The sequence below is a fragment of the Schistocerca gregaria genome, chromosome 3 (assembly GCF_023897955.1).
Source record: "Schistocerca gregaria isolate iqSchGreg1 chromosome 3, iqSchGreg1.2, whole genome shotgun sequence".
NCBI lineage: Eukaryota > Metazoa > Arthropoda > Insecta > Orthoptera > Acrididae > Schistocerca > Schistocerca gregaria.
The window spans coordinates 233919549-233944792 of NC_064922.1; the positions used below are offsets into that span (position 1 = coordinate 233919549).

Genomic DNA, 25244 nt, shown 5'->3' on the forward strand with positions numbered 1-25244 from the left:
TTTTTATCCTTTGTCTCATTTTAGGTCTCTAGTAGTGTAGTCTTTAATGCATTATTCAACTAAGTCATTTGTCTCATTCATCATAGTCATAGAGTGTAACATTTCTTGGATTTATTTTTGCTTTATACTTGATATGCAACTGCCACGCTGTTTATTTTGCTATAAGAGTTTCTTTAAATTGACACAGAGCCAATCACATCTGCTTTTTTAGCTTTCTGTTTTGTTTTCCCACTTCCATTATTTTTGATTTTCTGAATTATGTTCATGTTACAGATGCTGACATACCAGATGAATACTAAATGCTTTAAAAAACTTATTTCTACATATTGTCAGTCAGTTGAGACTGAAAATCCTGATGGCTGTGTTATGTAACATAACACATGTTTTTCTATTAAGGTAATGCTTATAAAAGCACATTGTGCTGATTAACTGTATTCTGTGGACTTTTGTTGGCCTGTACAACTGCTAAATTAATATCTTTACCCATTTTAGACAATCCTAAAGCACACTTCACAACAAAGTATACAGTCACAAGATGAAAGGACAATGAAACATTATTTATGAGCAGCGTGTATATAGCACCATCAACACAGGTTTAAATGCATATTTATAATATGCAGGCAACTTGTGGCATTAAATCTCGTTCCTCTTCTGTGTGCTTCAGTGGACAGTTCAATGACAAGTGTCTGGTTGTTTCTCCTGCTTCTTATTTATAACAGCTATCAGCACATTGTAGTGCCATGCAATTGTAATAGAGAACTGTCTTCATCAGATGAAAACTGTGAAAAATAAACATGATCAACAAGTTACTTAATTCTGTAAAGTATTTACAAAAATCATACAAAGGGCTCTTCTAAAGATTAAAAATTATGTTTGTCTGGAACTGTCAAAACGAAACAGGAGAAAATAAGAATAAGCTACTGAAAAATATTTAAGGGACATGAAGACCTAAGGTGTCATGAAGCAACATTTAATAACAATTTTCACTCACAGAAATGGGTAAATGACATAACATGTTACTGTAAGTAAGTTAACTAATAAATAAAACATTAATGCAGTATCAAGGAAGTGGGTCGATCTGATGAATATATAATATGTGGTATGCTAAAACGAACAGGGTGTTAATCTACTACACCTTCAAAATAAATCACAATAAATGACAAAAGTAAATACAGTCTACTATTTGACACTTAGTTTTCATTTCAACATATGATGACTTAAAATTTGTATAGTACAAGTTTACAGACATTGTCAATGTATAAAAAAAGGAAATGTGTGATATTACACAGAGAATCCATTTAGAAAATGCCTTACAGCATTCATAATTAGTTGCCAGTAAATGAGTGTTCCTGCAGAGGACTGCACTAAATATTAGTAGACTCGCTGTCATCAACTTCAACAGAAGTCGAAGGCTGCGACTCTCCAGCTGGAGGTGGCCTGATGGTCTCTGGTTCAGGCACCTGTGACACTGCTGTTATTGCTATCCCTGCAGTGTCATTATCCTCTTGCAGCTCCTGAATTACGTCTTCTCCCACAGTGCTTCCATCACCCAGTACATTGACAGGGGAAACAGAGAGACGCGACTCAGCACCATCACTGCTTGTGGTGCGAATGTAAGCTAGCTCCAAATTTGAGTGTGATTCATCTGTATTGGACCTGTAACAACATCTCTTCATCATACATATCATGGAAATATTAGATGATAGTAGAGAGTAATGACAATTGAATGGGTATAAACAACAATGTCATGAATCTGAAGTAACTATGCATCGGCGTACAGATATTTTCATTACTCTACTAGACATCAGACCCAGATTTAGGATATGTAGAACTCTAAGCCGAACCTGCAGTGTACATACTTCCAGGAGAAATTTTGTGATCAGGTAACTAATCTACAAAAATAGCATTTCCAAGTGACCTTCCTTATGAAACAGTCTATCCATTAGTGAAAATTGTATCACAGTCCCTACAGTAGTTACTGAGCTTAGCTTTCACATTAATAAAGAAAAATGCAGCAGAGGACTTTAGTTTAGTTGTATGTATAGAAATGCGATTTTAAAATTAAACACCTATAACACAGTGTTTATTACTTCAGTCCATAAAATTTATGTTTTAACAGGTTGGTGAGATCAAGAAAAGTGAAAAGAACTGAAATCTTTAATCAGCATAATTTATTAAAATTGTCATCAGCAATATATATACATCAACCAAATAAATTTTACCTATAATGAATGCAAATACAATATTTTCAAAATAATCCAACTTAAAATGTTAGTTTTAAATAATCTTATTCACTAATTGGTTTCTGCCTATATTTCATACTACTGAAGCTACTTGTAATACCTTCATAACTTACTATTAGCTGATGTTAATTTTCACTTTCAGTACTCAGTGATGTCGAAACATTGAGCCTATCTTCTAACATCAAGGTTTGAAGCCTGTTTTTGATTAATTTTAATTTTGAAGATGACCTTTTTTAACTTCTGTTTGTTATCTTAAGAGACGGGAAACTTGTCAGAGTGACCTCATTATTAGGAAAGCAATCTTTGACATATTATTGGTCCTGGTTTGGACAAAATGAGGAACTGAGAAATCAGCCCTCTGCTGGAATTCTTTAAGCTAGTCATGCTCTTAATTTAACTCATGGTTCCCATAAGTGTCATGAATTTGACTATACCCCACTGTGAAATTTATGTGAGAGAGTGAAAAGTGTGAGAAGTGAATGTTGACTTGACTTACATGAGCTCTCCATAAAAAAACTCAGCTGGATCAGTCCACAGAAAGTAATTATGCCTGTGACATTAATGGTTATAAGGGGACACTCATGACAGTATTAATACATACTTTTTTTTTTTTTTACTGTGGCGTGCAATCTTCATGGCCGCTGAGTCACATCACGTTCCGCTTCAATTGCCATCAATGAGACATGTTTAAGTCCTTCTTTGGTATCTTCTACAAGTTGTCATCAATGTCTGTAGATGACTGTTCAGGAAACAAGTGAAATCCTGAAGAAGATTCCAGCAGAAGGATTGAAATGTAGATCATTGAAGAAACTCCAAGAAGAATATGATGTGGCCCAGCACCTCAGAAGATTTCATCATCAAAACATTTTTTTATTATAATTTTTTGAGATACTCCCATGTAGGGATACTTACCCAAATGCTACAAATTAGAGGAATGAGAGCAGTTATAACTTTGTAGCTCTTCTTATTCACATACTTCCACATCCTACAAGGATGAATAATGCACAAACAAGAATTTTTTAACTGGGCAATAGTGGAATGCACAAAGGATTCAAAATCATATCAGGAGTGGCATGTTGAGTGGAATGTTGACCATGGGATGCCTTGTTCTCCCTAAATTCAGTAGATAATGTTAGGGAGACTTGCATTACACATCTCATAATAAACTGTCTCATGAAGGAAAATGTTAATTGTGTTAGAATTCAACTCCTTTTGCTTCCATAGGTTGAGGAAGAAAACCTTCCATAGCTGCAGGTGAAGCTCTGTTATAATTTGTTTAAGAAAAGATGAGAGAACTTTGATAATATGACACACTTACAGTGTTACAGCATGATTTAATGATCAAATCGTGAAGAGTTTTCGGAAAACTGGAATCACTGACATCAACATCTGGCACTCAAGCAACGACAGTATTCCCAGAATTCCCTTTCCCCTCTCCTCCACCTCTGTGGCCAATGGCATTATACGTTTTTGTGAAAACGCAGAGGGGGCCCAGTGAGGGCACCAATAACATACAAACTCAGTGCCCCCCCCCCCTTTCTCCACCCATTCTTCCTGTAGTTTTAGTTTTTATAGTCCCATTGCACGAGGTAATGTGGTGACAAAAAAATAGACTGAAAAGAATCTTATGAAGCCTGAAAAAAAAATATTAAAATTACTTCCAAAATTTATGTACAACTGAAAAGTGGAATATTTCTAATAACAGTTTTACTCTATTACATTCATAAGCCAGGTGTTTTCAATGAATATAATTGATGAGCAAAGTATCCAGAAAAAATGTAAAGAAACAATTGTGTTAATATTATGCTATGCATACTTATTTGTGGGTCATAAATGTGTCAAAATATGTAAATAAACTGTAAAAACTTTACTGACCTAGTATTCATTATATATTTCTCTGCTGTAATGGAGAAAAAGAAAAATGCTCGTGTGGGGGCATAAAAAAGGCGAATATGTTCCTCTTTAAAAGATTCTGACAGAAAAGTAGGGAACCAGGTGCCACAGTCCTGAATCGGCCTCCCTCACCAAAAATGTTGGGAAATGAATGTATTTGTGCTTTATGTGCTGAAAGAAATTAACAGAAAGACAGTGATGATGGAAGAGAAAGGAGGCAGTCCCAGTGGGAGAGGGAGAGAGAGAGAGAGACGAGACAGTGATGGTGGGAGAGAGAAAGTGCAGTGAAAGACACAGAAATGCAATACAGTAGTAGTGGACCCAAAGAGATTGGAGGTATTGATGGTTAATGAGAGACAGTGACAGTAAAAGAGAGATGGAAGCAAGATAGCAAGGGGAGATTGGAATTGCAAAATACAGATGCGTTGAGCCCATACATACGCTCTGAGTATTGGGCCTCCATAATTTTTGAGTTGCGTAGGTGTAGTGAAGACAGTGGTACTGTTTACAAAAGTAAACAGTGACTACATTTACATGTGACCAATCTTCCAAACGACAAAACCGAATTTCGCAAAAAACAGTTTTTCATTGTTAATTTTACATGTTAAACTCTGAAGCGGATTTGCTAGCCCAGTTAAATATGGTGTCTGGAAAACAGTTGTTCCAGTTTCTGATTTACAGAAGACAGTTGCAATATATCTTTGTTTAAATATGAGAGGTAGACAGTTTCATGCTCAGTCTAATATTTCTGCTTCTCCTTCATTGCACAATAAGTCATTCCATCAATATTAGTCGAATATTTTGCAAAAAAGATGAAAAAACAGTAGTTCACTTTGTGTGGGACTGAAAATCTATTGTGGAAGTGGAAAACTGGCAGCTAGAATTGGAGTTCCAGAATAGATTTACATGACCAGCCAGAAGCAGTGTTGGTAAATCAGTTTGTGAAATCTGGTTTTAGGAGCACATGTAAACATAGTAAGTGTAAATGAGTGGGGAGGCAGTGACAGTAGGATATACTGTAAATCAATAGGAGAAAAAGGAGTCAATGGGAAAAAGACATATACAGGGTGAGTCACCTAACATTACCACTGGAAACACCTCCCAAACCTCAACAAACACTGAATAACCAAGTCCGCAGACCAAAAGTGAGGACAGGGGCTGGTGTAATTGATTAATACAAACCATTCACTTTACCACAAAACAAGCTGTACAGGATATACTAGATATACCATATGAGGACAATCATCTTGCCACCACAAACTGTACCAAATTTCTAGGTGTAATGCTGAACAAGAATATATTATGGGCAAACCATGTAGATGCCATGTGTCACTGTCTAAATAGTCTAATATTTGCAATGAATGTTATAAGCAGTATAATAGAAACACTAGTCAAAGAAGTTGTATATCATGCATATTTTGTTATCTGTGATTAGATATGGTATAATTTTTGGGGGATCAGAGAAAACAAACTTACAGAGAGTCTTTAGGCTACGGTACAGAAAAAAAAATCAGTAGAGCCATGGCAGGTGCAGAAAAAAGCCAATCGTGCAAACATCTGCTCAAGACCCTTGATCTCATGACTGTTCCTGGCCTCTATATCTATGAAACAATTAAGCATTTTAAACAAAACCCACAACGTTTTGAGGATAACCTGTTTAAGCATGACTATGAAACAAGAAACAAATATCAGTATAAGTTACCAACTGCTGGAGAAGACACCTTATTATATGGGTATGAGGCTGGAAAATAAAGTCTGTGAAAAATTTAAAAATTATGAACCAGAAGAATTTGGATGTCATTTAAAAAAATACCTATCAATTAAATATTATTACGGTGTGGAAGAATTTACGACTGACTGTCACAAATAACTGTGCCTGATGTTACATTTTATTCTGTCATGTTAAAAAAAGTACTGTAAGTAAATACTTATTCTTAATTTTACTTTATTTTCAACATGATTATTTTAAATCATTTTTATTATTTTTAACACAACTGAAAATAGAAAAAATACTTAATCAATGTCGTTCCTTATATTTTAAACTGACAATTACATCCAGAATAATTTGTAATGTAAATCTGACGCTTGAGTAATTCCTCAGAAGTTCAGTCATGTGTATCCGAGAGAACCAAATTAATTAGAGATACAAAAGGAGCAGTGATGTAACGTAGGTGGTGGTGGGTTTGAGGTTGAAAGGGACCAAACAATGTCACATAGGTACAGGAGAGACATGAACAGCATATTACATCTACAAGCTAACATTTTTATTTGTCTTTTTCTCTGAAGAATACTGTATGACACTGATTTGTTAGAAGAAAATGTTTATTAACATGATAATGTAGTTAAATTTACAAATTTGTTTTTTGTTTTCAATTACAGAATGTAAAAGAGTGTGTTCTGACATTTCAGGCCAATAAATGTTCCAATGATGCCCATCATGTGTTGCACACATTAGCAATCTACTGTGTAATGAATGTCTTACATGATGCAGTACATCTGGTATAATGTTGCCACAGGCTGCCTCAATAAGATGTTTCATATCCTTTGGGGCTGTAGGCACATCACGGTACACATTCTCCTTTAACGTACCCCACAGAAAGAAGTCTAAAGGAAAAAGGGATGGCCAATTTATGTGTCCGCCACGTCCTATGAAACACCCTTCGAACATTGTCAAGGGTCAGCGTAGTATTCACTGCAGAATTTGCAGGAGCACCATCACGTTGATAACACATATGTCTACGCATTTCCAGCGGGACATTTTCTAGCAATGTTAGCAGATCCTTTTGTAGAAACTCGATGCATGTTGCTGCTGTTTGGGTGCCTTCAATGAAGTAAGGATCATTTAAATAGTCACCAATTAGTCCGCACCATACATTTACATTCCGCGGTCACTAATTGCTCTGTCGAAGCCTGCGAGGATTGTCCATGGACCAGTAATGCATGTTTCGTAAATTCACTGCACCGTGGTTTGTGAAACCTGCTTCATCAGTAAACAGGTAAAACTGCAACGCATTCTCTGTCAATGGCCATTGACAGAAATTCAGTCGATTATTAAAGTCACCTCCATGTTAATGCTGACGCAGCGACACATGATATGGATGAAATTTGAGACGATGAAGTATGTACATTGCACTACTTTGACTCACTGCCTCTACTAGCGACGTCATGTGAACTCATCTGTGGGCAACAGGAGCTAACACACCTGCTTCTCCAGTGATGGGTTTGTTAGGGACCCGTTCGCGTGTTACGACCATACCTGTTGCATACAATTGTTGTAGGTGTTTTAAAATGTGCACTGCATTGGATGATGTCTGTTCGGATACCTTCCTACATACAACTTGCTGTTGCATTTTGTATGCACTCGCCATAGATAAGTATCATCTTTGCCTTTTCAGAGTCAGAAATTCAGAATAAACCATTTTCACATTTCTTAACACACTGTACACACTGTTGTACTTGCGACCTTCTCACATTCCTACTGTGAGTACTTCTGATATTATTTGTGTAGAGCACACTATCACAGACGTCCTGTAACACAGTGTACTACAGTTATTCTGAGTGCAAGGACTAATTCAGCAAATGCTACATGCAGACACTGAGACAGTCAAATTCGTAAACGTCATAAACATACCCCTACAGATCTTGTTTGTTACAACACGTGATTGAATGTCTGAGATTCCAAGTGTAAACTTTACATTACACAATGGTTCAAATGGCTCTGAGAAATATGGGACTTAACTTCTGAGGTCATCAGTCCCCTAGAACTTAGAACTACTTAAATCTAACTAACCTAAGGACATCACACACCTCCATGCCCAGGGCAGGATTCGAACCTGCGACCGTAGTTGCCACGCAGTTCCAGAATGTAGCACCTAGAACTGCTCTACCACCGCAGCTGGCTTTACATTACAAATTACTGCAGATGTAATTAACATTTCATGATGAAGGAAATGGCATTGATTAAGTATTTGTTCAGTCATGGACTGTGCGGTTGGTCCCGGCGGAGGTTCGAGTCCTCCCTTGGGCATGGGTGTGCGTGTTTGTCCTAAGGATAATTTAGGTTAAGTAGTGTGTAAGCTTAGGGACTGACGACCTTAGCAGTTAAGTCCCATAAGATTTCACACACATTTGAACATTTTTTAAAGTATTTGTTCTTGTTTTCAGTTGTGCTAAAATAATAAAAGTTTTCCATTTAAAAATTATAAGTATGTGTTGAAAATCATACTTCCATTCATTTCTCAGTGGTTTGTATTAACCAATTACACTAACACCTCTCCTCAGTTTCGGTCTGTGGAATTGGTTATTCAGTGTTTGGTGTGGCTTGGAAGGTGTTTCCAGTGGTAATGTTAGGTGACTCACCTGAATAGACAGTGGCAGTGAGATGAGATGCTGAGTATGAAGGATTAGCTACGAAGAGAGAATGCGTAAAAGGTTTAGAATGTTCAGTATTAAAAGAGTTGGAATATGTTCGCATGCCAACATTTTAGGTGAAGAAGTTGGAATGAGGCAGCTGGTTTTCTACTTTTATGTCAGTTTTTTAAAGAGAGTTTTGTTGTCTGACAGAAGCATTTTTCCACTGGTGTTTGAGAATATGACGTAAGTCATTCTCCGGTTGAATGTCTTCCAGGTCGTGTTCCACTGAGCCTGGCATGATAGAACATAAAATTGCAATTGGAATGTGTGGTGGATGCCTGAAGAATGTATCAGCCATACTGGGTGTTCATCGGATACGATTTCTTATCTATTACATCCATACTCTGCAAACCAATGTGATATGCATGGCATTGTGACAGTTATTGGAGCTTCTTCCCAGTAAGTGACTCTGTGTACGCTGTAATTAATCTAATCTTGTCTTTGTGATCCCTACAGGAAAGATACGTATGGGGTTTTAGCACATTCCTAGAATCATCATTTAAGGCTGGCTCTTGAAACTTTCTCGGAATGTTTCTCGGGATAGTCTGCATCTAACTTAAGGAGGGATGTAATGGATTTTGGCCCAAAAAATCGATTTTTCAAAAATATTGTTTTCTTGATCTACAGAGTTTAATCTATGTTGTGTATAAATTTTATCAAGATAGCACCTTTAGAAATGCCGTTAAATTGTTAAACTGATTAACTCTGCACTGGTGGCCATTCCCACCTTTTCCGACATTTGGGAAACTGCCTCCTTCAGCAGAATTTTTGTCAATGTGAAGGCTACTTTCTTTCGATATCTTTGGCTGACATATATATCTCTGACTGACAAATATATCTTTTATTGAAAACTTTCTTGCATGTGGTTTATTTACTTTTTGTCAATACTAACACATATTAGTAGGTGGACAGTTGAATTTGCAAACCTTTACATGGAAGTCAATATTTATGCATAATGGTTGTGGAGAAACTGTGTTTAGGAAAGGAAGTTTTCATGGAAATTGGTTTACCAACAAAAAAGAGGAACCTGCACGAACTGAACAAAGCTCTCAGCTTCAGCATTGAAACTTGGGTCAGGAGAATTGTACAGGTGTGTGAATGATGTTATGGATTACACTGGATTCAGACTTATTGATTTAGAGCTTCTCTTCCAGGCTATAAAGTTTTCATGTTCATGTGTTAGCAGTACACATACAGAATGCACGATTGTTGTTGAAGAAAGACGAATGAGAATAGCTTGTGATTTTAAATTAATTTGTAATTCGTGTGACTATGAATTTCCATTTTCCTCTTCCAAAAAACTGACACTGGTACTTATGAAAGCAATTTTAGGTTAGCATATGCTCCAAGACACCTTGGACAGGGCAGGGAAGGAGGTAATTTATTGTGTGGTTTTCTGAACGTGTCTCCAGCTTGTGCAAGCTTTGAAAAAATAAATAAATAAATGTCAGATGCTCTATATGATACTGCCAAAGTTTTTATGACGAACGTAGTGGAGGAATTGGTGGAAACAAACCAAAAAGAAATAGATCCTGGTGTAGATATTCATGACAGTGAATCTCCTACAGATGTTACTGACCTGTGTGTGTCTGTGGATGGGACCTGACTGAAAAGGGATCACACATTTCTGTATGGAGTTGCATCTGTTTATTGGTATTGACTCAGGTAAGGTTTTAGATGTAGAAACTATGTCTAAATACTGCCACCAGTGTGCGACACAGAAAATGTCCAACAGTGAGACAGTGAGAAACTGTGGCAAGAAAAGCATGCAGCGGGGTGCTCTAAAAATTATAGTGGCTCAAGTGGGGGCATAGAGGCTGTCTCAGTGGTGAAAATGGTTCAAATGGCTCTGAGTACTATGGGACTTAACATCTGTGGTCATCAGTCCCCTAGAACTTAGAACTACTTAAACCTAACCAACCCAAGGACATCACATACATCCACGCCCGAGGCAGGATTCAAACCTGCGACCGTAGCGGTCACGTGCTCAGTGGTGAGGATGTTCTCCAGATCTGAGGATCAGTATGGTGTTAGATATACTAAATACCTTGATGATGGGGACTCCTCTTCGTTCAAAGCTGCAACAGATCAAAATCTGTACAATACAATAGAAAAGTTGGAATATGTTGGCCACATCCAAAAGAGGCTTGGTGTTAGGCTTCGTCACTTGATGAAAGAGAAGAAAAGTGAAGTACTTGAGGATGGAAAACCACTAGGAGAAAAAGGCAGGCTTACTCTGAAAGAGCTATCAGGAAAAACACATAAATTAGAGGCAATGAGGTGTGTGCTGTGTGGGCAATTTTTTTCCACAAACTATCCACTTTACTTCACTTTTCCGTGTCCAGACCAAATTTTATTTTTCCAATAGTTAGCCACCGCTATGGCTTTGTCGTTGGCTTGTAGCAGGCCACTAGAACTGCAGAGCTCTAGCAATAGCTAAAGTTAAAGTCTAAAACTATCCACTGACCAAACACCAATGCGCAATCTGTGTCTGAAAGACGATATGCCTAAGTTCAACAACAGAAAGGAGACATTTTCACATAAATACTCATTATCAGACCGAGTTATGAATGCAATTAAGCCCACATTCAGGTTTCTTGCAAACCTTAATTTATTGAGAAAGTGTCTCCACAAAAAGACACAAAATACAAATGAAAGCCTCAATAATTTAATTTGGATTAGATGCTCAAAAAGAACATTTGTGGACTTGAAGGTGTCTATGATGCAGTTTTATGTTACAATAACGAAAATGATGGCAGAATTGAAGTGCTGAAGAGAGCTGGTATAGATCATGGTGTGTTTGCAACAAAAGCATTTTACACCCTCGACAAGAGCAGGGTCAATAAAGCTAATGGATCAGTGTCTTACCTACAAATACAGGCCAGGCAGATTCGAAGAGGAGAGAAGAGAAACCTATAGGATAAGGAGTATCAGCATGGAGAATTTTAATTGAGGTAAGCTTATTCATGTAGAAGTATGAGAAGAAAATCTCTGAACCTAATTTTCTCTGTTTTACATTTTTTATGTTCTTAGAAGCCTTTTCTCAAAAAGTAAATGCGCTAATACTATGAAATTTTGAGGAACTGTTCTCAACTTGTTGCTGTCTCCCTGGAACTAAAAAATTCGAGGTCCTACAATTACATTCTGATTTTTAGATGATTGTATGTAGAAAGGCTAATTGAGTTCTGTAAGAAGTTTCAGCTAGTAAAAGTAAATACCCTGTTCAAGAATCACAAGAGGAGGAGGTATACTTGGAAAAGGCCGGGAGATACGGGAAGATTTCAATTAGATTACATCATGGTCAGACAGAGATTCCGAAATCAGATACTGGATTGTAAGGTGTACCCAGGAGTAGATATAGACTCAGATTGCAATATAGTAGTGATAAAGAGTAGGCTGAAGTTCAAGACATTAGTGAGGAAAAATCAATACGCAAAGAAGTGGGATACAGAAGTTCTAAGGAATGACGAGATACGTTTGAAGTTCTCCAACGCTATAGATACAGCAATAAGGAATAGCGCAGTAGGCAGTACAGTTGAAGAGGAATGGACATCTCTAAAAAGGGCCATCACAGAAGTTGGGAAGGAAAACATAGGTACAAAGAAGGTAGCTGCGAAGAAACCATGGGTAACAGAAGAAATACCTCAGTTGATTGATGAAAGGAGGAAGTACAAACATGTTCCGGGAAAATCAGGAATACAGAAATACAAGTCGCTGAGGAATGAAATAAATAGGAAGTGCAGGGAAGCTAAGACGAAAGGCTGCAGGAAAAATGTGAAGACATCGAAAAAGATATGATTGTCGGAAGGACAGACTCAGCATACAGGAAAGTCAAAACAACCTTTGGTGGCATTAAAAGCAACGGTGGTAACATTAAGAGTGCAACGGGAATTCCACTGTTAAATGCAGAGGAGAGAGCAGATCGGTGGAAAGAATACATTGGAAGCCTCTATGAGGGTGAAGATTTGTCTGATGTGATAGAAGAAGAAACAGGAGTCGATTTAGAGGAGATAGGGGATCCAGTATTAGAATCGGAATTTAAAAGAGCTTTGGAGGACTTACGGTCAAATAAGGCAGAAGGGATAGATAACATTCCACCAGAATTTCTAAAATCATTAGGGGAAGTGGCAACAAAACGACTATTCACTTGGTCTGTAGAATATATGAGTCTGGCGACATACCATCTGACTTTCGGAAAAGCATCATCCACACAATTCCGAAGACGGCAAGAGCTGACAAGTGCGAAAATTATCGCACAATCAGCTTAACGGGTCATGCATCGAAGGTGCTTACAAGAATAAAATACAGAAGAATGGAAAAAAAATTTAGAATGCGCTAGGTGACGATCAGTTTGGCTTTAGGAAAAGTAAAGGCACGAGAGAGGCAATTCTGACGTTACGGCTAATAATGGAAGCAAGGTTAAAGAAAAATCAAGACACGTTCATAGGATTTGTCGACCTGGAAAAAGCGTTCGACAATATAAAATGGTGCAAGCTGTTCGAGATACTGAAAAAAGTAGGGGTAAGCTATAGGGAGAGACGGGTCATATACAATATGTACAAAAACCAAGAGGGAATAATAAGAGTGGACGATCAAGAACAAAGTGCTCGTATTAAGAAGGGTGTAAGACAAGGCTGTAGCCTTTCGCCCCTACTCTTCAATCTGTACATCGAGGAAGCAATGATGGAAATAAAAGAAAGGTTCAGGAGTGGAATTAAAATACAAGGTGAAAGGATATCAATGATACGATTGGCTGATGACATTGCTATCCTGAGTGAAAGTGAAGAAGAATTAAATGATCTGCTGGACGGAATGAACAGTTTAATCAGTGCACAGTATGGTTTGAGAGTAAATCGGAGAAAGACGAAGGTAATGAGAAGTAGTAGAAATGAGAACAGCGAGAAACTTAACATCAGGATTGATGGTCACGAAGTCAATGAAGTTAAGGAATTCTGCTACCTAGGCAGTAAAATAACCAATGACGGATGGAGCAAGGAAGACATCAAAAGCAGACTCGCTATGGCAAAAAAAGGCATTTCTGGCCAAGAGAAGTCTACTAATATCAAATACCGGCCTTAATTTGAGGAAGAAATTACTGAGGATGTACGTCTGGAGTACAGCATTGTATGGTAGTGAAACATGGACTGTGGGAAAACCGGAACAGAAGAGAAACGAAACATTTGAGATGTGGTGCTATAGACGAATGTTGAAAATTAGGTGGACTGGTAAGGTAAGGAATGAGGAGGTTCTACGCATAATCGGAGAGGAAAGGAATATGTGGAAAACACTGATAAGGAGAAGGGACAGGATGATAGGACATCTGCTAAGACATGAGGGAATGACTTCCATGGTACTAGAGGGAACTGTAGAGGGCAAAAACTGCAGAGGAAGACAGAGATTGGAATACGTCAAGCAAATAATTGAGGACGTAGGTTGCAAGTGCTACTCTGAGATGAAGAGGTTAGCACAGGAAAGGAATTCGTGGCGGGCCGCATCAAACCAGTCAGTAGACGGATGAAAAAAAAAAATCAAATAAATAAATAAAAAATAAAAAAATGTAGAAAAAAGTTAATTTTGGATGTGCAAAATTAAAAACTCAGTTAATGGTAAAATTTATACCATAAATAAATAACTATATTCATTGGTCTTATAACCTTTAGGACAGTACAATAAAATTTTCAGATTAATTGCAATATTAGAATCTGAGATAGGGCTTTTTATAAAAAAGACAATGAAGAATTTAAAAAATTCAGATTTCTGGAAAAATATGAATCCTGAATATTTTATTATATTTTTCCGTTAAAACACAGCTCTTTTGCTTTACACATGAAAAACTTGAGATTTGTTCATTGATAAATATGGATGTAAAGGTTTTTAAAATAAATGTTTGCATTTTCCATTACATTCTTCCTTCAGAGTCTGTCAGTTAGGTTTCTTCAGCATCTGTGCAACACTCTCTCACACGTAAGAAAAACCTGTAACCATTCGTGCTGCCCATTTGTGCATATGTTATTCCAGAGTGACGTCGCTATAAAGGCTTTGCTGAGAGTGCAGGGTTGTGATATGTTCGAGAATTCTCGTACGTATACGAGAATTTCGTCATTTGCACGATGTACGAGGCAAAAGTGAATATCGTATACGAACATACGAGAATTTTTGCCCTTTTTTATTTTTTATTTTTTTTAATATTTAATCCAGACGACTTACTCTGCCCTATCCTGTCCTAACTTAGTCTACAGACATCACAGAAACATACATGCCCACGGGGGAACTCGAATCTTAGTAGTTGCGGGCTCATGGCTCGTGACACCACACCAAGTCGTGTGGCTATGGAGGCGGGTCCAAATTTTTTACCAAATATACATTATACACATTTGTTTGGAAAATAATCAATTCATGTTATATTTTAAAAATGATTAGAAACTGTTACGAATCCATGCAGTCTCTGTCAATCAACAAATTTCAGGTAGGAGAGAGTGCGCCAAACTACCGACATGACAAAACGATTAAAGTCGAGAATGAGGCTTAGTTCAAAGCCTGGCCCTGGAAAATAAATTAGATAAGCTAACAATAACGAATCACTTTGCTTTGCATGACATATTTCACTCAGTTCGAATTGTTAAGTTTGAGAAATAGAGCGGCCAAGAATTTCAAAGTATTAAATGGAACTTAAATCGAATATTATTGGAAAGCAATTAACAGTAGACCTAATTACCCTACAATACCGTGGAATTGTTAAGTAGAAACGAAAGACATTTCATCAGGCGGTATTGTTTCGTCTTCAACAAACGATACTCTTATCAATGCGTATTTCGCCTACAATCATTATGAGTACGTTTAGCTGAATTCACTTACTGTGTAGTTTCTTTTTGTAAGTGTTTCGGATTACTGTGTGTTACTGTGTGTGGAGAAATGGGAAGTGACAGTGGATATGAAAACACAAGCACGAAACTTTCGAGCACGCCGGAGAAAAAACGTCTAAAAGAGGCGAAATCTCGAAGACAGAACGGCCTGTCCATCGACAACAAAAATTTCGTGATGAGTGGCTACATATGCCAGGTTTACGTAATTGGCTGGTGCGCGATAGTGATCCTCTAAGGGCGCGATGCAGATATTGCAATACCAGCATGGTTTCCGAAACCCAGAATATTAAAAACCATTCCAGAAGTAAGAAGCACCTAAGCATGGTGCAGTCTGCTACCGTGCGACAGCCTTCTGTTGCTCAATTTGTCACAAACGCACAACCAGTGAAGAGGAAGGTTGCTAAAACTGAAATCAAATTATCAGCATTCTTAGGAGAACATAATGTGGCATTTTTAGCTGCTGACCATTTATCCGGTTTGTTAAAAGATAGTTTTCCAGACTCGGAAATTGCAAGGGAAATGACTCTTAAACGGCACAAAGCACGTGCCATTGTTTCTAATGTTATTGGGACGTCACACAAAGCAGTGTTGGCGAAAAAACTACAACACGCCAAATTTAGCATAATGACGGACGAGTCCACCGATATCGGAACTGTGAAAAATTCCTGTGTGGCGGTCCGCTTTTATGACAAAGATTCAGGTGAGTAATAATAAGAGCTAGTTTTGAAATAATAACCAAATTAATTCTAAAATAAATTTTCCTGTTAAGTTACCACTTTGTATCACTTCTCCTTTTACAGGTCGCATTGAAAGTAAGTTTTGGGAGCTATATAAAATTTATGAAGATGGAGACTTAAATGTTGAGAAAGCTTCTACTGTAGAAAATCTCTACAATGGTGTAGTAAAAACGTTTCAACAGCATAACATTCCATTTGCCAATATTATTGGCTTTGGAGCAGATGGTTGCAATACTTTGATAGGACTTCGTAATTCTGTAGCAAGCAGATTCCGAGATAGCTCCTCGGGAATTTTTGTAATGAAGTGTGTTTGTCATTCGGTGCATATATGCTTAAGCGAGGCGTGCAAGAACCTTCCAAGAGCTTGTGAGGACCTCGCGAGTAACATTTATGGTTTTTTCAAACCCAGTGCGAAGAGGCAGGCAGAGTTCAAGGAATTTCAGGTATTGTAGCATTTTATATCTCATAGACTTTATTTTACGTACGATCGTGTTTAAACAGGCTAAACATTATGTTTTATTCTAGGTATTTTTAAACTTGGAACCACACAGATTACCACATCCTTCACAGACCAACGAGTATTTCCAGTCTAGAGCAGTAGTAATTGTTGACCTTCATGACAAGATTAGAGCTCTCTCTACAGAAATACTTCTGTATTTCATGAAACGCACTATGTCATGGGAAAAAATCTCAGTGATGTTGACCCAAAAAATGCAGCTCATCATCTGGAAGATTCACAACTGTATTTGGGTGTGAATATTCTGAAGAACGTTGGCACGCCAGAGATAAAGAATCACCCACATCTTATTAAGGATTTTTTTCATCGATACAGGAACTTTCTTGTGGTGAGTACACCTCGTTTGCCTGAAATCACATATACACTCCTGGAAATTGAAATAAGAACACCTTGAATTCATTGTCCCAGGAAGGGGAAACTTTATTGACACATTCCTGGGGTCAGATACATCACATGATCACACTGACAGAACCACAGGCACATAGACACAGGCAACAGAGCATGCACAATGTCGGCACTAGTACAGTGTATATCCACCTTTCGCAGCAATGCAGGCTGCTATTCTCCCATGGAGACGATCGTAGAGATGCTGGATGTAGTCCTGTGGAACGGCTTGCCATGCCATTTCCACCTGGCGCCTCAGTTGGACCAGCGTTCGTGCTGGACGTGCAGACCGCGTAAGACGACGCTTCATCCAGTCCCAAACATGCTCAATGGGGGAGAGATCCGGAGATCTTGCTGGCCAGGATAGTTCACTTACACCTTCTAGAGCACGTTGGGTGGCACGGGATACATGCGGACGTGCATTGTCCTGTTGGAACAGCAAGTTCCCTTGCCGGTCTAGGAATGGTAGAACGATGGGTTCGATGACGGTTTGGATGTTCTGTGCACTATTCAGTGTCCCCTCGACGATCACCAGAGGTGTACGGCCAGTGTAGGAGATCGCTCCCCACACCATGATGCCGGGTGTTGGCCCTGTGTGCCTCGGTCGTATGCAGTCCTTATTGTGGCGCTCACCTGCACGGCGCCAAACACGCATACGACCATCATTGGCACCAAGGCAGAAGCGACTCTCATCGCTGAAGACGACACGTCTCCATTCGTCCCTCCATTCACGCCTGTCGCGACACCACTGGAGGCGGGCTGCACGATGTTGGGGCGTGAGCGGAAGACGGCCTAACGGTGTGCGGGACCGTAGCCCAGCTTCATGGAGACGGTTGCGAATGGTCCTCGCCGATACCCCAGGAGCAACAGTGTCCCTAATTTGCTGGGAAGTGGCGGTGCGGTCCCCTACGGCACTGCGTAGGATCCTACGGTCTTGGCGTGCATCCGTGCGTCGCTGCGGTCCGGTCCCAGGTCGACGGGCACGTGCACCTTGCGCCGACCACTGGCGACAACATCGATGTACTGTGGAGACCTCACGCCCCACGTGTTGAGCAATTCGGCGGTACGTCCACCCGGCCTCCCGCATGCCCACTATACGCCCTCGCTCAAAGTCCGTCAACTGCACATACGGTTCATGTCCACGCTGTCGCGGCATGCTACCAGTGTTAAAGACTGCGATGGATCTCCGTATGGCACGGCAAACTGGCTGACACTGACGGCGGCGGTGCACAAATGCTGCGCAGCTAGCGCCATTCGACGGCCAACACCGCGGTTCCTGGTGTGGTCCGCTGTGCCGTGCGTGTGATCATTGCTTGTACGGCCCTCTCGCAGTGTCCGGAGCAAGTATGGTGAGTCTGACACACCGGTGTCAATGTGTTCTTTTTTCCATTTCCAGGAGTGTAATTTGGGTTTTATTGTTTTCTATACATTTGTGTGTTTATGTGTGGCATGCCTAATGAGAGTTATTAATTCTCAAATATTACAGACAGCTTCGTGCCAGATCAAATTACGGTATGTGCTGTCCAAACTAGCGGCACTCAAACCTACAAATGCCCTGTCACAAAGTTTCCGAGATACAACACCTTCACTCAAGCCTGTAATGGAACTGTTGCCACGTATAATTCCTCCCTCAGATCTCGATTTAGCACAAACTACAGATGGCCAGTGGAGGCGTCTCCCTCTGGTTTTGGCTTGTCTCCCAAACTCACTACAAAAGCAACAATCACCGGATAAAATGTGGAATATATTATATAACGAATCTGAAGAATTTAAGGAACTGAGCGTTTTCGCTCTCTCAATTTTGAGTTTAGCTCATTCAAATGCAGACTGCGAAAGAGTTTTTTCTAAGGTATGTAAAGCAATGAAGCTAATAACTAGTTAATAATATGATTTCATACTTGTCAGGCTATTGAAGTTTCATGTTCAACTTCAGGTAAACCTCATGAAAACCAAACTTATGAACAGACTCCAAACCAGTACACTGAATGGAGCACTTCTCGCCTCTGGATGCATTAAAGAACGACCAGGAAACAACGGAACATGTGTAACTTTTGATCCAACACACGAAATGTACGAGAAAATGACGTCGGACACTTTTTATAAAACGAAACAGGAAGAAGAAGAAGTAGACATCGAATTTGTTTCATAATTACAAATTCTTGTTCATAGTTTTATTCATTTGTAAATAAGGTTTTTTACGAATAAAAAATTTTCAAAACGTACGAGAATTTTTACTAAAATACGAGAATTTCATGAGGTTGGTACGAGAATCGCGCTGTCTGAATACCACAACCCTGGCTGAGACTATCACAAAGATTTTCCAACTGGCACTTTTCGTTCGTGTCACGTTGCGCTTCAGTGTCGTCTATACGCGACTGAATTGAGTATAACGTTCGATTTTAGGGCATCGCCTATAAGCCTTCAAGCTTATAAGCCGTCTTTCTGCTTTCGCTGTGTGATATTCTGCCTACCAAATCGTTGATCGGACTTAAACAAACGTGGTGCAGCGTGGTTTTGGAGTATCACTTGCACGTTCCATCGTTTGAAGTAAATAAACATCAAATGGCTATTGATGTCGCAAAACAGTAGTCAAACGTTTACTCCTTAAAAATTCAACTTGCGTATTGTTAACAACTATCAGGTGCTAATTTACTTCAGCATATTGTGTTATTGTTTTTAATTTTCTGAAGGAGTTTTAATTTGTACTGTGTATCCCAGGACCGGCCAGAAATTCTGCACGCGTGCGGTGCTCCTGCACATGTGCAACTTCCGGGTCACAGCGCGCACGCCGCAGCCGTCAGCGTTCATGTAGTGCATGTTTCTACGCACAGATGTCGCTCCTCGGTTACGCAAAGTGCGTTATCGACACCTCGTATGTATATCACAACTTGGGCTGAAACTGTAAGATCTGTTGCGTCATCGAGCGCAACAGAGAAAGCAACAAAGTATTTAGCCTTATTTATTAGCTGCCTGTGCAGATCGCCGGCCATAGCACTGTTTGTTTGGATACATTGCTTTCTTGAAACCTGATAACGTTCGTGGGACACACAAGTTCTGCAGCATCAATCAGACACCCTTTCACAAACTCCCCTTCGGAAAAGGGTTTCCCAGATTGTGCAATTCTTAATGCGATTTTAAAACTTGCTCGCAGTGAAGATTTAGTGTGGTTGTCATTCTGGAAAATTGAAAACAGTACATTGTACAGCGTACAGTAAAACAGACATAAATGCAACAGAAGAAACTAAGAGTTCAAGAGGTATCAGTTACTTTGACGTACAGTAAAATCGAGTTGATGTGTCCCATCCATTTTCTGAAGGACATTTAATTTTGCTTGCCGTTCTTCACTATTGAGTACACTACACTTGTCTTTGTGATATGTATTGTAATGTCTTTCAATTGAAAACTTACGCCGGACCCCTATTATTCGGCGGCACAGCAAACACTGTGAGTTTTCACCAACGGCTACAAAAAAGAATTGCAGTTCCCAGTCATCTTTAAACGACTGAGAACATAGATGTCACGTCCTTTGCTTTTTCACAGTACTTGCAATTTCTCACTACTTCTCTGTTACGGTTACGGTCACGGGGTAAACGAGACTGGATATGTTGTGCTCTTGCTTGTACCACAGGGAAGTGGAGCCGCCGTTCATTTAGAACACATGTCTAATAACAGATGTCGCTGTCGCACACGTGCGCACATGTGCAGCACTTCCGCACGTCTGCACACTGTGCAGCGTTTGGCCGGCCCTGGTGTAACCGCTGATAGGTACTTGTCAGTAGCAACTGGAAGTCGTCCTTATTGGATCCACTGTCGATCTTTGCAATCTAACTGTGGCTGGTGTTCATTGAGAAATTGTTGTACAACAGTCTTCGTTTCATTAATCTCATAAGCCTGTTGCAAATAAGTGCCAGATTTAAGCATGAACGTCTTTATAATGCGCATTCATGAAACCCAGCTATCGGTACGGCTCGAGAGCGTTGTTGTCAGTGAATGAAGTTATCTCTCAATTTTTCAATAGTCAACAATGTGTTGTAAGTGCTTCATCGGCTAACTCATCTGAAACAAACTGTACAGTTGTAGGTTATGCATTATCGTATAGATTTTGCGTCAGTGGAAACGTGATGTAGTTTTCGCAGAAGTCGATTTGAAAATCGGTATTGAAGCTTGTGGTAGAAGTTCAAAAGCGCAAAATGAGGGTAAATATTATCCATACAAAATTTTTAATAACAGGAAAACAATTAAGTGAACAGGACTTACATTGAGACCAACAGGAAATAACGCAAATGATGACAGAATGTAAGATCAGAGAATGTGAAAACAGATTTTACTGTTATGCGGACGCTATATCGCGGCAGCCTTGCGTGGTGTTTTGAACTTGGTTCAAATGGCTCTGAGCTCTATGGGACTTAACTTCTGAGGTCATCAGTCCCCTAGAACTTAAAACTACTTAAACCTAACTGACCTAAGGACATCACACACATCGATGCCCGAGGCAGGATTCGAACCTGCGACAGTAGCGCTCGCGCGGTTCCAGACAGTAGCGCCTAGCCCGCATCTCGTGGTCGTGCGGTAGCGTTCTCGCTTCCCACGCCCGGGTTCCCGGGTTCGATTCCCGGCGGGGTCAGGGATTTTCTCTGCCTCGTGATGGCTGGGTGTTGTGTGATGTCCTTAGGTTAGTTAGGTTTAAGTAGTTCTACGTTCTAGGGGACAGATGACCATAGATGTTAAGTCCCATAGTGCTCAGAGACGTTTGAACCATTTTTTGAGTAGCACCTAGAACCGCTCGGCCACTCTGGGCGGCTGTGTTTTGAACTGTAGTTGCATAAGATACCGGTAGAGGTCGCGCCTGAACTACCACTGCCAACCGCAACAAAGAACTGCGCAGCACCCAAAACGAAATGTTTTGGGTTGTGGTTAGCTTTTTTTCTTTCTTATTTTGAAATGAATGAAGAGACTAATCCTGGTGCATACAGGAATTTGAATGCGACTCTCACCACAGCAAAGGGAATCAACGAACCTTATGACCGATAGCCGGTCGGAGTGACCGAGCGGTTCTAGGTGCTACAGTCTGGAGCCGCGCGACCGCTACGGTCGCAGGTTCGAATCCTGCCTCGGGCATGGATGTGTGTGACGTCCTTAGGTTAGTTAGGTTTAACTAGTTCTAAGTTCTAGGGAACTGATCTGGAGCCGAGCGACCGCTACGGTCGCAGGTTCGAATCTTGCCTCGGGCATGGATGTGTGTGACGTCCTTAGGTTAGTTTGGTTTAATTAGTTCTAAATTCTAGGCGACCCATTTTTTATTATCCGGCTTGGCTAGAGTATTTTACGCTACTGGTTGTTTGACTTGCTATTAACTGCGCAATTATTTACGCTACATGTACCGAACTGTCAAAAATTGCAAGTAATTTTAAACGCACTATAGGTTACGAATAACAACGAAGATTCTTCTCTTCTAAATCGATCCACTGAATCCGTCCTTTCGGTCCAGGATACTCTACACCACTGATACTTGCTCTCTGGCTTTCGTCACCACACTGTTAATGTTTTCACTGTGCAATCACTGTTTCATTATGCCAAAACGAAAGTGTAATTTTAACAGCAATATAAAAAGCGAGTTTCCTTTTATCACTGGTAGTGGAGAAACTGTAGAATGTACGTTGTACAGATTAAAATTTGCTATTGGTCATGGTGGAAGGTCTGACGTTATGAATCATATTAAGACGAAGAAACATAGCATGAGTGATCAAACGAAAAGAGCAAATAAATGCGTGAGTGACTACTATGCAAACTTAAAATCAGTAACAGACGGGAATAGGCAGTTGGCAGCACAAGAAGTTACGTTTGCATACCACAGTGCAATGCATAACCATAGCTTTAAGTCAGTGGACTGCACTACAGCAGTTGTTAAAAAACTTTTCAATCCTAAATTCACATGTGGACACACAAAATGTCATGCAATCATTTCAAATGTTACTGCACCGTATGCAGCTCAGCGGGTTTTAAATGAACTGGAATGTCCTCGATTCATCTCTGAAATGATTGATACATCGAATCATCTGGATTTGAAGTTGGTTCCTCTCCTTATCAGGTATTTTCACCCTGAAAATAGCATCACGCTGAAAGTGCTCGAACTGGTTAATTTAGCTGGAGAAACTTCAGATTTACTTCAGAATTATGTGCTGGAGGTTTTAAAGAAATATGATCTTGAGGGAAAGGTGATTGCAGTTTCTGCAGACAACACTAACACCAATTTTGGTGGTAAGTAGAGGTAAGGAAAACACAATTTGTTCTATAAACTGAAACAGGACACAGTGAATAATATAGTAGGTGTTGGCTGTCCAGCACATATGGTGCACAAATCCGTACAAATTGGCTCAGATTGCCTACCCATCGACTACCAATTAATTGCAAACAAAATCAACCAGCATTTCCACATATTGTAAGTAGGCTGTTCATGTTTTCTTATTGGTAACGCCACGTAGCGCTCTGTATCAAAATCACTGGCTGTGCTGTGTGCAGTCAGTGGCTAGTTTGCATTGTTGTCTGCCGTTGTAGTGTTGGGCAGATGGATGTTAACAGTGCGTACCGTTGCGCAGTTGGAGGTGAGCCGCCAGCAGTGATGAATGTGGGGAAGTGATAAGCGGATTTTTGAGAATGGATAATCTGGAGATGTGTCAATCTGAAAAAGTACATTTGTAAGAATGGATGTCATGAACTGCTATATATACTGTATTATGATTATTAAGATAAATACATTGTTTGTTCTCTATGAAAATCTTTCATTTGCTAACTATGCCTATCAGTAGTTAGTGCCTTCAGTAGTTTGAATCTTTTATTTAGCTGGCAGTAGTGGCGCTCGCTGTATTGCAGTCGTTCGAGTAACGAAGATTTTCATGAGGTAAGTGATTTATGAAAGCTATAGGGTAATGTTAGTCAGCGCCATTCTTTTGTAGGGATTATTGAAATGCGTTGCGCTAAAAAATATTGTGCGTCAGTTTAAGCACAGTCATGTATAATTGTTCTAAGGGGACGTTTCATATGTCAACCCTTAGCCGAGGATACCTCACTGGGATCTTCTGATTTTTTCTTGTAGTTTGTGTAATTAGTGTAGCTTTTGTTTATTGCTAGCGCGTTATTGTAGAGAGAATTTCCTTTGCAGTTGCAGTCTTTCATTGTTGTACAGTAAAACAGTTGTGGCATGCATGTAGATATGTACCAAGTATTTCGCAGCTGCGCTTGCGATTAATTAGATATTATTTTCAGTGCTATGTTAATGTGTTTTCTTATTTTTGTTCTTCAAATTGTGCTTTCCTGTGTTATCGTGTGAAATATTGTGACAATAATGGCGTGTGAAAAACGTAATACTAGGCTCCAAAGTAAACTGAGAAATGACAGTGAAGACGAAATCAGTGTGTTAGCGCCACCGTGTAATGAATTAACTAATGTTCAACATAGTAATTTGGTAACTGTGCATAGGGAAATGGAGCGGGTGGCAAACAATGGTGTAGACAGTGAAACAATTAGTGAACAGGGAAGCATTATCGATCGATCGGTCGGCAACAGCCCGCCTCAGGAATCGGGAATGACAGGACACAATCTTGCAAATACTGCAGATTCAGGTTTTGGGTCCTCACCGTTTTCTCAAATAAGTCAAGGCACATTTTCTGCTTGTCAAAATGTGAATGTTGCCGGTGCAACTTCACTGCCGAAAAGCACTGAGGAACATGTTTCAGACACCAGTGCATTGTTATTACAGTTAATGCAACGGGACAAAGGCTACAAAAGTTAGACATAATGGAACAACACCAGAGACAAACACAGCAACAGTTAGACGCAATGGAACAAAAGCTTCAAAAGTTGGACTCAGTGGAACATACGCTTGAACAAACACGTGAAGATTTAAGTACTGAGTTACATAAATTCGAATCGAAATGTCAAAAAGTCTGTAATGACGTAAAAACACAAATTTTTGAGCATTTCCAACCTATTTTTTTCGCGGCATGAAAATACATTACAGAATCACGAAGCAGCCATAAAAGAACTGCAAACTATTGTTCATGAAAATCATGAGACCTTGCAAGCTAAAATTGACTCAGTTGCATCTACTGATTCGGTTACGCAACTTGCAAAAACTCATGAAAACTTATAGGACACAGTAGATACGATTCCAACACAAATGGACACTCTGAAACTT

At 39.6% G+C, this 25244-nt stretch overlaps 1 protein-coding gene across 1 annotated transcript in view; it reads right to left on the reverse strand.

Moving 5' to 3' along the window:
* Nucleotides 1-949: 949 nt before the first annotated feature.
* LOC126354685 (uncharacterized) overlaps nucleotides 950-25244 on the reverse strand; it is a 1729166-nt gene continuing 1704871 nt past the window's right edge. The window contains exon 9 of the mRNA XM_050004488.1: nucleotides 950-1656. Within this exon, the coding sequence (XP_049860445.1) occupies nucleotides 1365-1656 (292 nt within the window). The 3' untranslated portion in view covers nucleotides 950-1364. The remainder of the gene's footprint in view (nucleotides 1657-25244) is intronic.